The 14620-nt window shown below is 48.6% G+C and overlaps 2 protein-coding genes across 4 annotated transcripts; one reads left to right on the top strand and one right to left on the bottom strand.

Moving 5' to 3' along the window:
• Window positions 1-903: 903 nt before the first annotated feature.
• Window positions 904-12043, bottom strand: CDK2 (cyclin dependent kinase 2). Of its 3 annotated transcripts, none has more exons than XM_037848237.1 (10): window positions 11595-12043; window positions 11365-11425; window positions 6075-6242; window positions 5272-5349; window positions 5045-5165; window positions 4254-4424; window positions 3691-3792; window positions 2873-3016; window positions 2362-2565; window positions 904-2084 (listed from the first exon to the last, which is right to left on the bottom strand). In XM_037848237.1, exons 3-10 carry the CDS (start codon window positions 6188-6190, stop codon window positions 1980-1982), a joined length of 1041 nt encoding a protein of 346 aa, XP_037704165.1. In that variant the 5' UTR covers window positions 6191-6242; window positions 11365-11425; window positions 11595-12043; the 3' UTR covers window positions 904-1979. The 3 variants fall into 3 exon arrangements, with proteins under 3 accessions (XP_037704165.1, XP_037704164.1, XP_037704163.1); XM_037848236.1 differs by having other exon boundaries at window positions 6075-6265; XM_037848235.1 differs by lacking the exons at window positions 11365-11425; window positions 11595-12043 and having other exon boundaries at window positions 6075-6401.
• PMEL (premelanosome protein) lies at window positions 7129-14612 on the top strand. The gene is made up of 11 exons (XM_037848243.1): window positions 7129-7294; window positions 9282-9392; window positions 9557-9703; window positions 10440-10574; window positions 10973-11134; window positions 11386-12075; window positions 12821-12937; window positions 13173-13257; window positions 13368-13573; window positions 13674-13761; window positions 14383-14612. The coding sequence occupies exons 1-11, from the start codon at window positions 7222-7224 to the stop codon at window positions 14522-14524; spliced, it is 1956 nt and encodes a 651-aa protein (XP_037704171.1). The 5' UTR covers window positions 7129-7221; the 3' UTR covers window positions 14525-14612.
• The last annotated feature ends 8 nt before the right edge of the window (window positions 14613-14620 follow it).

A 14620-nucleotide genomic window follows, 5' to 3' on the forward strand; every position in this document is an offset into this window, starting at 1 on the left:
GACTCTAGCGCCCCACCTTCTGTAACAAATTCGCGGGCGTGAAGGGAAATACATTTTTAGGGATCTGGAGCCTGAAATTTAAATAATCCTTACGTGTGCGATTCCTCCTTTAAGTAGGGCTTCAGAGGACAGGAATTTTGGGGGTGGCCAGCGGGAGTTCTCAGATAGTTTTTTTTTTTGAGGCGAAGCAATGTTAACTAAATGGTAGCTTGGGGAGACTTTAGCCTCTTCATAATAATTTTTCATATAGACAATTAGTATTTTCCAAATCGTGTGTGAATGTGAATAAAAACATATTTAGAAAACTTTGCTGTTTGTAATATGTCACAAAAAGGATAAATGGGGAACTTGCTGGGAAACGCAATGTCAAGACGAATCCCCATATGCTGCTCCTGAGCCCTAGCCCTTACTTGGGAAATTCTGGAATTGCTGTCTGTGTATGTTTATGTTTACGTAGTATATTGTTTGTTGGGGGTGGAGGAGGGATGCAAGTTTGTGGGAATAGTGAAGAAGAAAATACATAGGCTATGAAGTCAGACCAACCTGAATCCTACCCCTTCCTCCCCAGCTGTGCTGTTTAACAGCTGTGTGATCTGGAAATATACTTAACTTCTCTAAATTTCAGTTTCCCCATCTGTAAAATGGGGACAATAAGACCCACTATGCCCATCCTGGCCACTATTCCAACTGCATCATAGAAGCCAAAATGGGGTGGGGTTTGTAGCCCTGCACAGAGAGATGAGGAAAAGAAGGGTCTGAAATCAATTATCACACATATGCATTCATATTCTCTTTAACTTACACCCTTGTTCCAGTAAAATAAATAAATGAAAGTGAAAAAAGCGATAAACTATAAAATTAGGAACTTTTTTAATGATTACAAACTAAATTACAAATAACGTCAATAGCAAGAACACTCAAGGACAAGAGATGGGGGAAGAGAGACAAAATCATAAAAAGAAAAAATATATATATTTTTTAACATTCGCATTACAAAACCCCAAGGTGCGCTTGGCAACAAATCCCTCCCACCCCTATCCACACACTTTAAAAACTACCATAACTGAAATATAAATATAATTGCTCATCCTTCTTTTAGAGAAATATTTTTTCCCGATACCCCTACTCAGTCACAGCCCTGTAAAAGGGTCAGCATTCCACTCCTTTGGGGAAGCGGGGGGCCTTCGGAGGAAGATGGGAGCAGGGATCCCTGGCAACTGAAGAACTATGAATCCTAAAAGAGAAAAATTCAAACATCTCTCATCTGCTTTTTACTGTCTCAGGAAAGTGGATCCTGATGAAGCACAGTCTGTGTCCCAGAGCCTACCATACTTCCTTGCTCATAGGAGGAGCAGACAAGGGGATTGAGGGCAATCATTTCTACTGCAGCCCAGTGGGGTCTGGGGCTAGGGGCTGGGTCTTGAGTTTCCCAGTCTGTTAGGTGAGGTGAAGCACTAAAAATAGGGCATAAACCGATCAAATCTATTTTTTTAAACTAATTCTTTAAAACAGACCCCTCCTTGTGTTTTTGTTTTGCTTGGTTTTCAAAAGTTTCAACTTACCCTGTTATCAGTTGGCCTTACAAAAACAGTGGTAACAAGAGACTTGGGGGCCTGTTACTCCCAAACACAGGAAATAAAAATTACTAGGCATTCAGAGATTGCGATGTCAGACCCAATGTGGGGTGCCGGGGAAGGAGTCTGTCTTTTTTTTTTTTAACCATCCCTCTTCAGCAACAACTAAGAGGAAGGGGAGAAGGTAGAGGCTGACTTAAGTGCATCTAATACTGAAACTCCCTTTCATTTTTACCCCTCCCTCCCCCTGTCCCCAAAGCTGGCTGGTCAAGAGGGTAAGGTGAGTGTTGAGGCACCAGACAAGATCAGAGGGCCCACCTAAGTCCAAATAGCCCAGAGCCAAGCCAGGTCAAGCCCACATGGGAGAAGAGGGTGAGACTGAGGGTGGGGGCTGGGGAAAGGACATCAGAGTCGCAGGTGGGGTACTGGCTTGGTGACATCCTGGAAGAAAGGGTGAGCCAGAGCTGCCTTTGCCGAAATGCGCTTGTTGGGGTCATAGTGCAGCATTTGCTGGAAAAAGAGATAGACTGACTTCAGTGATGTGTCAGTGGACTAGATGGGCAGCAGGTGCTCTGAGAAATCAGGAACACCAAATTCTCCCTTTTACCCAAGGCAGAGTTCTCATTTCCCTCCTCCTATATGGGAACCAGGGTGGAGAGGGAAAGAGGAGCAGGGGCTAGGGAAATGCTGAGGCTGAGTCCAGGGGCCCTGTTCTTCCTTCATTCTGGAAAAACCCTGCCCTGGGAGGGTAAACGATGGGAAAGGAGTGCCCACCCCCTACTCTTACCGATAACAAGCTCCGTCCATCTTCATCCAGGGGAGGTACAACTTTGCTAAAATCTTGCCGGGCCCACTTGGGGAAACTCGGCTTATAATCAGGCATGGAAGTAACTCCTGGCCAAGCCACCTCATCCGGAGTTCCCAAAGTCCGAAAGATCCGGAAGAGTTGATCAATCTCAGAATCTCCAGGGAATAGGGCCCGCCGGGTCACCTGAAAATGAGGAGAGAGGAAAGGCCAAGACCCATATTGACGTAAGTCAAACTGCCCCCTGCACAAAGGAGGTTCCCACAGGCAATGGAAGATCAGCAGGGACCCATGACTTCCCCCTCCCCTCGGGGCCTTTCATGGGGTCAGTCACACAGAGCCTGAGACAATGAAGTCCCTTCTTCTGTCTCCTCGCCCCCTCCTTCCTTCCCCCAACCATGGCTTTGCAGATCCCCAAGGCTGGGTGGGGCTGGGAGGGGGTGAATGTCTGGGGTGCCACTGACACGTAGCAAAGGGAGCCCAAGCCACTCACGGGATGTGGGGTAGACACTGCGGTCATGCCCCCTCCTTGTGATGCAGCCACTTCTAGATAGGAGCACAGCGGGCAGAGACTGTGTCTTCCATTTCTTCTGTGTTCCCCACAGCACCTAGCATGGTGCTGGGTACATACTAGGTGCTTAACAAATATTTTTTGATGAATTTAGAGAGGAATATGGGCAATTATAAGGTAATGCACTAGGGGGGAATGCACATTATATACAGGCTAATGATCTCCAAGCCCCCAGTTACTACCCAGATAAAGGACCATAAAACAAATATTGTTGATTTGATTTTAAAACTCAGCCCACTCTACTGTTGTATTAAAGGGATGGGAGCTCCCACATAAGGCAGGGGCCTCAACTATTCTTCAATCTGAAAAGCCAGAGGTTGAGGGGGGAACACAATCTAAGTCTGCATTCTACAGGAAGCGTGTAGATAAGATGAACACAGTTGGCTTCACCACATTCCTGACACCTTACAACAAGGTCCACAGAAAAAATGAAGGAGGTACTAAATGGAATGCATTCTCCCAAATATATGCAGACAAAAACTAAAATAGCCACAGAAATGATTTAGCTCATTTTGGGGTTAAGAGATGCATATGGGATGGCAAGGCTATTTGAGGATATTCTAACATCCTGGTTGACATCAAGGGCAACAGTCCTATCTTTTTACCACCGCCCCTCTTGGTGCTACTCTGGAGAGAGAATCCTAGGATGGAAGGGCCATGGGTCTAAGCCAAGAAACAGTTCTGTTGTTTTTAGATGTGGGTAGGAGTGGGCTGGCTGGAACTCAGGCATGCCTACCTACCATCTCGGCAAAGATGCAGCCCAGGCTCCAGATGTCCACAGCTGTGGAGTAGTATTTGCATCCCAGGAGGATTTCAGGTGCTCGGTACCACAGGGTTACCACCTGGCGGACAAGGGTAGGAAGAGGAGGCGTGGTTTGAGGGACGTGGACATTCCCACCTCTCACTACTTTCCAAACTCTCAGCCCCTTAACAAGCAGCTTCCTTCCCTCCATCCTATCCCTCACTCTGATTTCCCCTAAGTAAGGAGAATACATAGGACATCTAAGCCCAGAGTTAGCCTAGCCCTCAGTTCTGGGTACCATATTTTCTGAACCCCAGAGACCTTCCTGGAAAACTTGAGACAAATGGTCATAATTTTCATGGTATCTCATCCAGCTGTCTTGGCTTGTTATCTTTCCAAGCCCAGTTAGCTCCACAAGGGAATTTTGTGCATACTCGAAGACCTCTTGGGCTGTCTGAGATTATCTCCATCTATCCAGAGAGAACCTGCTGGCCAGATATTTTAATAATTTTGTTAACACCTTAGGGGAAGCTCAGAGAAGAAAAGGGTAGAAGGACTCACCTCATGGGTGTAAGTACGAACAGGGACTCCAAAGGCTCTTGCAAGTCCAAAGTCTGCTAGCTTGATGGCCCCCTCTGCATTGATAAGCAGATTCTGAGGTTTGAGGTCTCGGTGCAGGACTCGATGAGAATGGCAGAAAGCTAGGCCCTGAAGCAGCTGGAACAGATAGCTCTGGCAAGGGAGAAAGGACTGTGTTTGTCCATCACAGAGAGCAGATTAGGGTCTGCTCTGTGCCCCTAAAGCTCTACTAAAGCCTCTACTATGTGGATTATAATTACATGCTTATAAGCTATTTCTCCTATTGGACTATCAGTTCATTGAGGATACAAATTAGGTTTTATTGACTTTTACATCCCTTTTCCATATCCTGTGCCTAGCACATAGAAGGTGTCCAACTAATTTGCACTGAATAAACATTTGTTGATGGATTGAAAGTAGCTCAGGGAGTGAAGAATTCAGCCTTAAAACAAACAACAGAGACTCACTGGCTATTTCTCCCCCGAGCAGGTGGAAGCTCTTTTTGATGGAACCTATAAAGTGCCCTCAAATCTCATCTGAGTTTCATCTGACCTCCCACCTGAGTAGCTAAGTTGACTCACTCGAGTTTCTACTTCTTTGATTCTCCAGCCCAGCCCTATGGTTAATGGGCATAATGAGCAGTGAAAGAGTCACAAAAAGGTGTGTGTAGGGGGCTGAGGGCCAGGAAGGGAATCAAGACCACAAATCATCCCCTAGCCTGAATCACCTGCCTTCCAAGACACACTCCTAATGGAGACAATGAGAGGGGTTACCTTGATCAGGGGAAGAGGAATGCCAGTGAGAGCAGAGGCATCCATGAATTTCTTGAGATCCTGGTGCAGAAACTCAAAAACTAGGTAGAGTTTGTTTTCTGTGTGGATGACATCCAGCAGCCTAGAGGAGGGAGGCCCAGAATGGGGGTGAGGGAGAGAAACACCCAGACTTCACAGATAGAACTAATTCTCCTTCATGTCAGACCACCTCCCAGATACATACTTACTTGACAATATTAGGGTGGTTAAGCTCCTTAAGCAGAGAAATCTCTCGGATGGCAGTACTGGGTACACCCTCAGTCTCACTTGGAGGGATTGGGAGAGCAGAGATGGGAATTTGGTTACAAATATTCCTTTTCCCCCAGCCCAGTCATTCCTTTCCCCCAAGGAGGAACCACCCCTGCATCCCTAGGAAAATGAGAAAAGAGAAAAGGAGCCGTAGGAGTTAATTCCTGGGTGGAACAGGGAGTAGCTTTTGGATACATTTAAGGTTATCATTTCCTCTTGCCAGGGGTGGGTAAGTGGTGGGCCTCCTGGTGAGAGTGAGGCTGAGAAGGTAACTGAGAAAAAATGTGATAGTAGCACCCAGCCTCCCCAGACAGGCCAGTGAAGTTCAACTGCCATTCTTTTGAAAGAGGGAGAGAATTCTAAGATGAGGGTGGGGTTGGGGCAGAGAGGAGGGCTCATCATTCAGAAAGATATTCTTTACCAGTTCCCACGAAACCCAACTCCACTGGACCCCATCCCAGAGGCCTTCTTTCTCTTCCCGTCTCTCTGATTGTATATTTGGGGGCATCATCCGGCTGTCTTCGGGGTGGAAGTTTTCCGTAGATTCTACACTACCATATGCTTTCCACAAGGAAACCCTCCGTCTGTCCCCCAAGCCACCTCCCCACTTCAAAAGTCCTTCCTACTACCTTCCGGTCCCCGGACCGCTGCCGCCAGTGCATGTGTGGGGGTGGGGGGTGGGGGGGAGGCGGTCCCTCAAGGAAGCTCCCCAGTTAGGAGTCCCGGGTAAGAGGTCACTCACGTGTCCAGGCGGATTTTCTTAAGCGCCACCACTTCTCCCGTCACCTTGTTCTTGGCTTTGTACACAACTCCGTACGTGCCCTCTCCGATCTTTTCCACCTTTTGGAAGTTCTCCATGAAGTGCCAGCGAGTCGGATCAGCCCGGCCCTGGAGCGGGGGCCTGGGAACCCTGCGGAAAGCGGGCCCAGACTCCTGGGGGCCGTGGAGGGGGAGACAAGGCCCGGCACCGCGGCCCCGGGTCAGGATGGAACGCAGTGTATCTCTCCCTTGTCAATTTGTCCAACTTAAAACAATGTTGCGGGCTCCCCCAGTTCCCGACTGCCACCAGAGGCCCCGCCCCTCCTTCCCGCGTTTCCCTGGCTCCGCCCCCAGCCCTTCCTATTGGTCAACGTCAGAGCGGGAGGGACGAACGGAGCGTCCAGAGCCCCTTGCAGCAAATGGCCTCGCCCCGCGCAAGTTTGGTTTTTGAGGGGTATTAAGTTTCAGTCATTGTGGAGAAGCTGATCGCCTTTTTCAAAGTACCTGATTTTGGCTCGAGTTTCCCCCCGTGTCCCAAGTCTGTAGGGATTCCCTGATCTCTAACTCACCCTTTACCCCACCCCTGGGGAAAATGTATCGACCTAAAATTAAATTCCACCTGGCCAGGGGAGCCTCCTTTGCAAAGCAGGAAGCCGGAAACCTCACCGACGTTGTAAGGGATCCCTGGGCCTTGGAAGAATCGTTGCCACAGCCTCTTTAGTCTACCCCAATACTGTCTCCCTGTTTCTGGATGCCGGGCTGTTTCTGTTTTTTTGAGAGGCTCCTCGGTTGCCTCAAACAATTGATTGATTTGCTCTCCCATGATGAGTTATGTGTGTTGGGTATGTGTTATGTAGCTGCCCTTCAGTCAACTCTTTCCCAGGGGATGGAGTGTGTCAAGATGAGAATGACCTAGTGAAACCAGAAATTATCATTGAGTAACATGATAGGAAGGGGTGTTCACGGACCAGCATATGATCCCTTCTTAGTCCTGCCTGTCTCCGGTCCTCCCGCCCCTCCCAGGTCTCTCCTAGAGGGAGAGGAGGAAGGGCTATGCAAATGAGCCCCCCTTTCTTTTAAAGGGTTTGTCCCAGCCCCTGGCACCTTGGGTTGCTAGAGGGAAGGACAGGATGGAGATGGTGCTGAGGAGGTTCCTTCTCCAGGTGGCTGTGCTAGGTGCTCTGCTGCCTGTGGGGGCCACAGGTGAGTGTGGGGATGCATGGACGTGGGCCGGTGTGAATGTGGGGTTGTACTCCTGATTTGGTTTTTCCCTCCCAATGGGAGATACCCACTCCCCCAGGCAAAGCTTCAAGCTTCTCCCACTTATTTGATTTAGTGAGAATATGGGCACCTGAGCTCCCTCCCCAAGTGAAGATTTGGGATTGAGCTTTAAATAACCCCTTCTGTTTGGAAAGGCAGAAATATAGCGGATCTTTGTAGCCCAAGTTCTGAGGACCCCTGGACAGTGAGTTGGCGCAGGAGCTCAAAAAGGGTGAAATGGGTGGGAGAGGTTTCTAGGTAATGTTTCAGGTACCTGGGGTGGAGGACTTAAAGTGGAGAGTAAGAGAATGTGGTATTGGATAAGAAGGCTAAGGAGACATCACCTTCCTCCCTTGGGATGGGGATGGGTGAAACAGCCCTGGCCTTTTGTTCTGGATCTGGGAGAGACAGCCTGAGGGGTCTCAGCTGAGCATCACATGAAAGGGCTCTGGGGAATTGGCACCTCGTGATAGGAGCAAGGGGAGGGTGTGGGGTGGTGAGAGGGTCTGGAATGTCCATGCTGTACTGAGGAGGGAGGGTTGGGAGTGGAGAAAGACTGGGGCATCTTGTGAATTTTCTTGCTCTAGTGGTGGGATGCTCAATGAGATGATTCTAGATCCTCCCCCAGCAGAATCAACTGGGTTTCCAATAAACATTAGAAAAGGGCTGGGGATGGTTTCTGCCATGCTGAAATATATACATTATAGTCCAGCCACCTATACCCCTCCTTAGATCCTTGGTGTCCTAGACTTTTTAGGAAGTTCTACCTGAGCTGACCTCCCTCATTCATGCCACAGTCTCAAATCTTTTCCTTTAACTATGTTCCCCAATGTATTTTCTTCAGGAAACATTCCATTCATACCCACCCACTTTAGGCTGTTAAAAGATTGTGCTTATGTTTTGGATCCTGATTTTAAAAACATAAAAAGACATTTTTAGATATTAATGAAAATTTTATATGGACTCAGTTTGATAATTTTGTTTAGTGTGAAATGACATTGTGCTTATGAAAGAAAACATTTGCATTTTTTTACAGTTACATACTGAGTCTGTAGGGTTAAAATAACAAGATGTCTGGGATTTGCTTCTAAATACTCTACCCAGAAAGAAAACAAATAAACAAAGACGATAAAGTAAATTCAGAAAAATATTGATAGTTGTTGGATCTTGGTGATGGCCATGAGAGTTCATTATATCCCTTTTTCTCAGCCCTCTCTCTTGGTCAGTTACAATAAATTTCTTCCTGCTCTGCCACCTGCAACCTCTGCTTGTTATTGGCCTCACTGTTTGCCCGAGTGATCATTCTAAAACAAATGTGATCATGTTCAAAATCTTTCTGAAGGGTGAATTTATGGTATGTAAATTACATCTCAATTAAAAAAAAAAACACAAAAACAACCTTCTGAGGTGGCCTTGTTTATAGGATAAAGGCCACACGCCTTAGGCTGGCACCAAAGCCCCAACCCATCTCCTCAGCCTCATATCTCACAGTGTGCATCAGCCACACTGCTAGTCCCCTAACATGCCTCCATGCATCTGCTCATGCTGTTCCTTCTGCCTGGAATGCTTAATCTCACAGGCCGAATGCCAGCTCCTCATTGAAGCCTTTCCCAAACTGCCAGAGTTAATCTTTTTAGTCTGTCATTTCACTGTACTCCATGCATGTCTGCTATTGCACGTATTAAACAGTGCCTTGAGTTATAGTTATGTACATGTCTATTTACTGCACTTCATCTTGAATCCCTTCAGGGCCATGTCTTATTCATTTCTTAAGTCCTTTGTGCCTAGCAAGGTGCTGGTACATGATGGGTATTTAGTAGGTTAAAATGCACTTTGAATATGAGAATGAGTGGAATGATACGGGACAGTGTTATCTCCTGAGAAGGGGCTGAATAAGGACCCTGGGACCCTCATGGTACATTTCTTTTAGGATCCAGAGACCAGGACTGGCCTGGTGTCTCAAGGCAGCTCAGAACCAAAGCCTGGAACAGGCAGCTATATCCAGCATGGACAGATGTCCAGGGGACTGACTGCTGGAGAGGTAGGAATTGGCAACCTGGGGTGGGGGTGGGGAGCACTGTGGAAATGGGATAAGGAGAGGAACAAGCAAAACTGCATTGAATGTAGCTTGGGAAGGTAGGAAGGGGAAAGTTGTATGGGAAGCGGCAGCTGAGGAGTCCCATCTAATTCAGCTTCTCTACCCAGGTGGCCAAGTGTCCCTGAAGATTAGTAATGATGGGCCAACTCTGGTTGGGGCAAATGCCTCCTTCTCTACTGCTCTGCACTTCCCTGAAAGCCAAAAGGTGCTGGCGGATGGGCAGATCATCTGGGCCCGCAATGCTACCATCAATGGTAAGTACCTCTATTCTGGGCCCTCATGCCTAAGACTTAGAGTCCCTGGTTTCCCCAGTGAGGTCAGGGAATAACCCGTCCCCGTCTGTTTTTTGTTTTGTTTTGTTTTGTTTCGTTACAAATTATATATGTAATAATTATCCATTTTAGTAAAATTAGAAAGTATAGAGAAAGAAAAAAAAAAAAAAACCAGAAAGAAAATTACAGTCCCCAAAATGGGGGAAAGTAGAATCCAGTGGGCCTAGAAGTTTGACATCTGGATTTAAACTTATTACTAGTATGGGTCCCTGGGCAAATTACTTAATCGTTTGGTGTCTCCTTTCCTTTATTTGTAGAATAGTGATGGGACCTACTTAGAGAGGTTGTTGTAAGGATTGAGATGTGATCATATATAAAGCACTTGGCATAGTGCCTGTCCTAGCCTAGAGTAAAAGCTCAATAAATGTTAGCTGGTGCTATTACTTCTGTTTTTAGCTCACTAGCTGGAGGAAACTAAACATTTTGACATATAGCTTTCCAATCTCTTTCCTATGCAAGTACATACTTATGAATCTTTAATTGTAATTTCCATTCACTCCCACTACTGCCTAAAATGGGTTATACCATAGGGAATGTTCTTTCTTAGCTAGGGAGTATCCCCAGAATCCCTCTCTGAGCTTCTGGGAGCCATTTTAGGGGTTTTGGTGTATGGAAAGGAGAGCCAGGGTTTGAGGATGACTCCATATCTGTCCCTCAGGGAGCAAGGTATGGGGAGGACAACCAGTGTATCCTCAGGATCCTGATGACACCTGCATCTTCCCTGATGGTGGACCCTGCCCATCTGGCCCTTGGTCTCAGAGGAGAAATTTTGTCTATGTCTGGAAGACCTGGGGTGAGGGACTCCCTTTTCTGGCCTGTAACTCAGAAACCCACACTTGGATTCACTTCCTCCTACCCGATCCCTTTTCTTTTCTTGGCCCCACCCTTTAACCTCTGTGATTTCCCTAATCTTCATTTCCTCCTTGGCTTCTTCCTCTTCTATAGCACAGGTCTCTCTAACATAGTTCTTTCTGGAAGTCCTTCCCCAGCTGTAGTCTCACCTCATGGAGCCCCTCATTAGGACTCCTTAACTGGCCCTCCGTGTCACAGCTTGCCAAACACCCTCTGAAGTAGCCATCCTCAACCCACCTCCTAACCTCCCTTCTTCAGGGTCTGTTCTCTAATCTTGCCCCTCATTCCCCTCTGATCAGTAACGCCCCCTATCCCTGCTTTTCTTTCAAAAACCTTCAGGCCAATACTGGCAAGTTCTGGGGGGCCAAGTGTCCGGGCTGAGCATTGGGACGGCCAGGGCAAGGCTGGGCACACACATGATGGAAGTGACCGTCTACCACCGTCGGGGGTCCCAGAGCTACGTGCCCCTCGTCCGCTCCCAATCAGCCTTCACCATCACTGGTAAGGGCTTAGGAAGGGACAAGGCCAGTCTTAGGGCAGGAGAAGGAAGGGAGGCTTGACTAGGCTAGAAAGGGGAAAGGGGAAATGGTGTGCAACTTTAAAGGGGCAGAGCCCGAAACAGTTGAGTGGAGTTCTGTGGGGCTTAGAGCCAGTGAAGGGCCAGTCAGTCAGCTTAGGATGGGAGGGTGTGGTTGTGAAAGGAAAAGCTGTGGCCCAGGGCTGCTTCTCACCTTTTCTGACTCCAATCCCAGACCAGGTGCCCTTCACTGTGAGCGTGTCCCAGCTGCAGGCCTTGGATGGAGGGAACAAGCACTTCCTGAGGAATCGACCTCTGACTTTTGCCCTCCAGCTCCATGACCCCAGTGGCTATTTGGCTGGGGCTGACCTCTCCTACACCTGGGACTTTGGAGATAGTAGTGGCACCCTGATTTCTCGAGCACTTGTGGTCACTCATACTTACCTAGAATCTGGCCCAGTCACTGTCCAGGTAGTGCTGCAGGCTGCCATTCCTTTCACCTCCTGTGGCTCCTCCCCAGTTCCCCGCACCACAGATGGGTACTTGTCAACAGCAGAGGCCTCTAGCACCACAGTTGGGCAAGTGCCTACTGAAGAAGTAGGAACTACACCTGGGCAGGGGCCAACTGCAGGGGGCACAGGCACTACTATACCTGGGCAGGTGCCAACTGCAGAGAGCACAGGTACTACTACACCTGGGCAGATGCCAACTGCAAAGGGCACAGGTAGTACTACACCTGGGCAGATGCCAACCTCAGAGGTCATAGGTACCACACCTGTAGAGAAGACAACTGCAGAGCACTCCAGAACCACAGCTGCTCAGGTAATAACTACAGAGTTGGTGGAGACCACAGCTGGAGAGGTACCCAGCCCTGAGCCTGAGGGTCCAGATGCCAGCCCATTCATGCCTACGGAGGATAACACAGGTAAGAAGGCCAGTTGAACAAGATTCATGAGGTAGGCTATTTGTCACTACTCTAGAGAGCTGAAATCTTACTCAGGATCCAGATATTACCCAATCCTTTGCTTAACACTGGGGTCCCCTCAGAGCCCTCACTGGTTCTGAAGCCCTCAAGTCCTTCTAAAAGGCATGGAATAGATCTGGAGTTCAGGAAATGAGGGTCTTATCCTAGACCATGGGAGAGAGCTTTTTCCTTCCCTACCCCTGAGAACTGCTGGGAAGGCCAAGGAACAGACTGTGATCATTTACATAATATTTATATCTCATCTTCTGTTCAAACATAAATCATGCACGGAAATCTTCCCCAGATTCTGATACCCTGCTCTTCCCATTTCCCACCCCTGGATTCCCATCCCAATGCCTGGAATTGTCATAGGAACACTGAAGAGGCAAGAATGCAGTAGTGACACTTAAATGAGTTAACATATGTAAAGGTGTCTGGCACAGCGTGGGGTGTGGAAACATTTGGGGCTTTTTAAAACTCCAACTCTACCACTAACTGTGAGACTCTGGGGTAGTCATTTTCTCTTCCTCAGTCTCTGTTTCCTTATCTATAAAGTGAGATTTCCCAGGAGGTCTTGTCTGATTCCAAGTCAGTGACTCCTGGATCCAGTAGCTACAGCTCTACCTGGAAAAGTGCCTGCTTGGCCTTCTGCCTCCAAGAAAGTTATTTGTCTCTTGGCCTAACCTCCTCACTCCTCTCCTGCCAGGTTCCCAGAGTCCCCTGCTGGATAGCACAGCTGCCGTAATCCTGGTGAAGCGACAAGTACCCCTGGATTGTGTTCTGTATCGATATGGTTCCTTTTCCCTCTCCCTGGACATTATCCGTGAGTCTTGCTTACTGTGTGGGGTTAAGGGAGGGAGGCATATGCTGCCTGGGACTGGCCAGTGGAGGTATACCTTGGGGGGAGTTACCTGGTCAGGAAGATACTCAGATGCCAAGGACCTTATCTGAAGGCACAGGGATGGAATTGGGAGAGCAGTCCCAGGGCTTTCCTATCTTTGGGCCTTGGGAGAGGCCTAATGGAAGAATCCCAGCCTCAAAATCTTGCAACTCTGCAGAGGGTATTGAGAATGCTGAGATCCTGCAGGCTGTGCCATCTGGTGAGGGGGATGCATTTGAGCTGACTGTGTCCTGCCAAGGCGGGTGAGTGTCCTGCTGGTTGCCTTGGGAACTCTGGCATTGACTATTACCCTGCTCTCTGGTGCCCAGTATCCCTTTCCAGACCCCCTGATAAAAGCTGACACCTCTCCCAGGCTCCCCAAGCAAGCCTGTATGGACATCTCATCGCCAGGCTGCCAACCCCCGGCCCAGCGGCTGTGCCAGCCTGTGCCTCCCAGCCCAGCCTGCCAGCTGGTTCTGCACCAGACACTGAAGGGAGGCTCGGGGATCTACTGCCTCAATGTGTCTTTGGCTGATGCCAACAGCCTGGCAATGGTCAGCACTCAGCTTGTCATGCCTGGTGGGTACTTGGACAAGAGCTAGGATGAAGGGGAGTGAGCAGAGGCCAGCTGGCAGGAAGCAGACACTGACTGAAGCAGTGCCTGGGATTCTGCTCACAGGTCAAGAAGCAGGCCTTGGGCAGGCTCCCCTGTTTTTGGGCATCTTGCTGGTGTTGATGGCTGTGGTGCTTGCATCTCTGATCTATAGGTGAGGACTCCACCACCCTGCTCAGGCCCTCTTATCTCTTATTACCACCATTCACTCTTCCCCCAAGGGGGAGGGCACCACCACTCCTTTTAAGTAAGCATGGTGTCCAGGAAAGCGCCCAGGCTTGGAAGTGAAACAGGCCTGAGCTGCAGTCCTGCTTGTGGAACCTTGGGCAAGTTGCTTAACCTCTCTGAGCCTGTTTCCTCTTCTGAAAAATAGGAAAACAAATATCTGCCATGTAGCGTTTTTGTAAGGATTAGAGACAATGTGGGTAAAGCACCTGGCTCTGAAGCGAGTGCAATAATGATGGTGTTGATGAATGCTGCTATTAATAATATTAAGAGTGGGGGAGATTTGGGAGAACTGAGGTTCTCCATAGAAAGAAGGACAAATCCCTAACCCTGGGGTGTTGACGGTCTTCAAAGCACGGAAGTTTACTGGGGGATAGAAAAGAGTTTACCACAGAAACCAGAGAAGATGAATGCTGGAGGTGAGAGGGGAGGACCTGGAATCAAGGCTAAGTAGGCTTCGGATGCAGGTGTGTCCCCATGTTTGGAGAAGCGCAGACTGGCTGCCCTATCCCGCTACTAACCACTTTGCCCTCTTTACTCCCAATATCAGGCGCAGGCTTATGAAGCAGGTCTCAGCTGTCTCCCTTCCCCAGCTGCCACGGGGCACCACCTACTGGCTACGTCTGCCCCGGATCTTCCACCGTTGCCCCATCGGTGAGAGTAGCCCCCTCCTCAGTGGGCAGCAGGTCTGAGTACTCTCATGCAATGCCAGATTTACCCGGGGTTAGCAACAACTCCTATCTTCTCTAGGCTTCCCTTGAAGATTACCATTACCTGAATTAAACACT

Source organism: Choloepus didactylus, chromosome 8, assembly GCF_015220235.1.
Source record: "Choloepus didactylus isolate mChoDid1 chromosome 8, mChoDid1.pri, whole genome shotgun sequence".
NCBI lineage: Eukaryota > Metazoa > Chordata > Mammalia > Pilosa > Megalonychidae > Choloepus > Choloepus didactylus.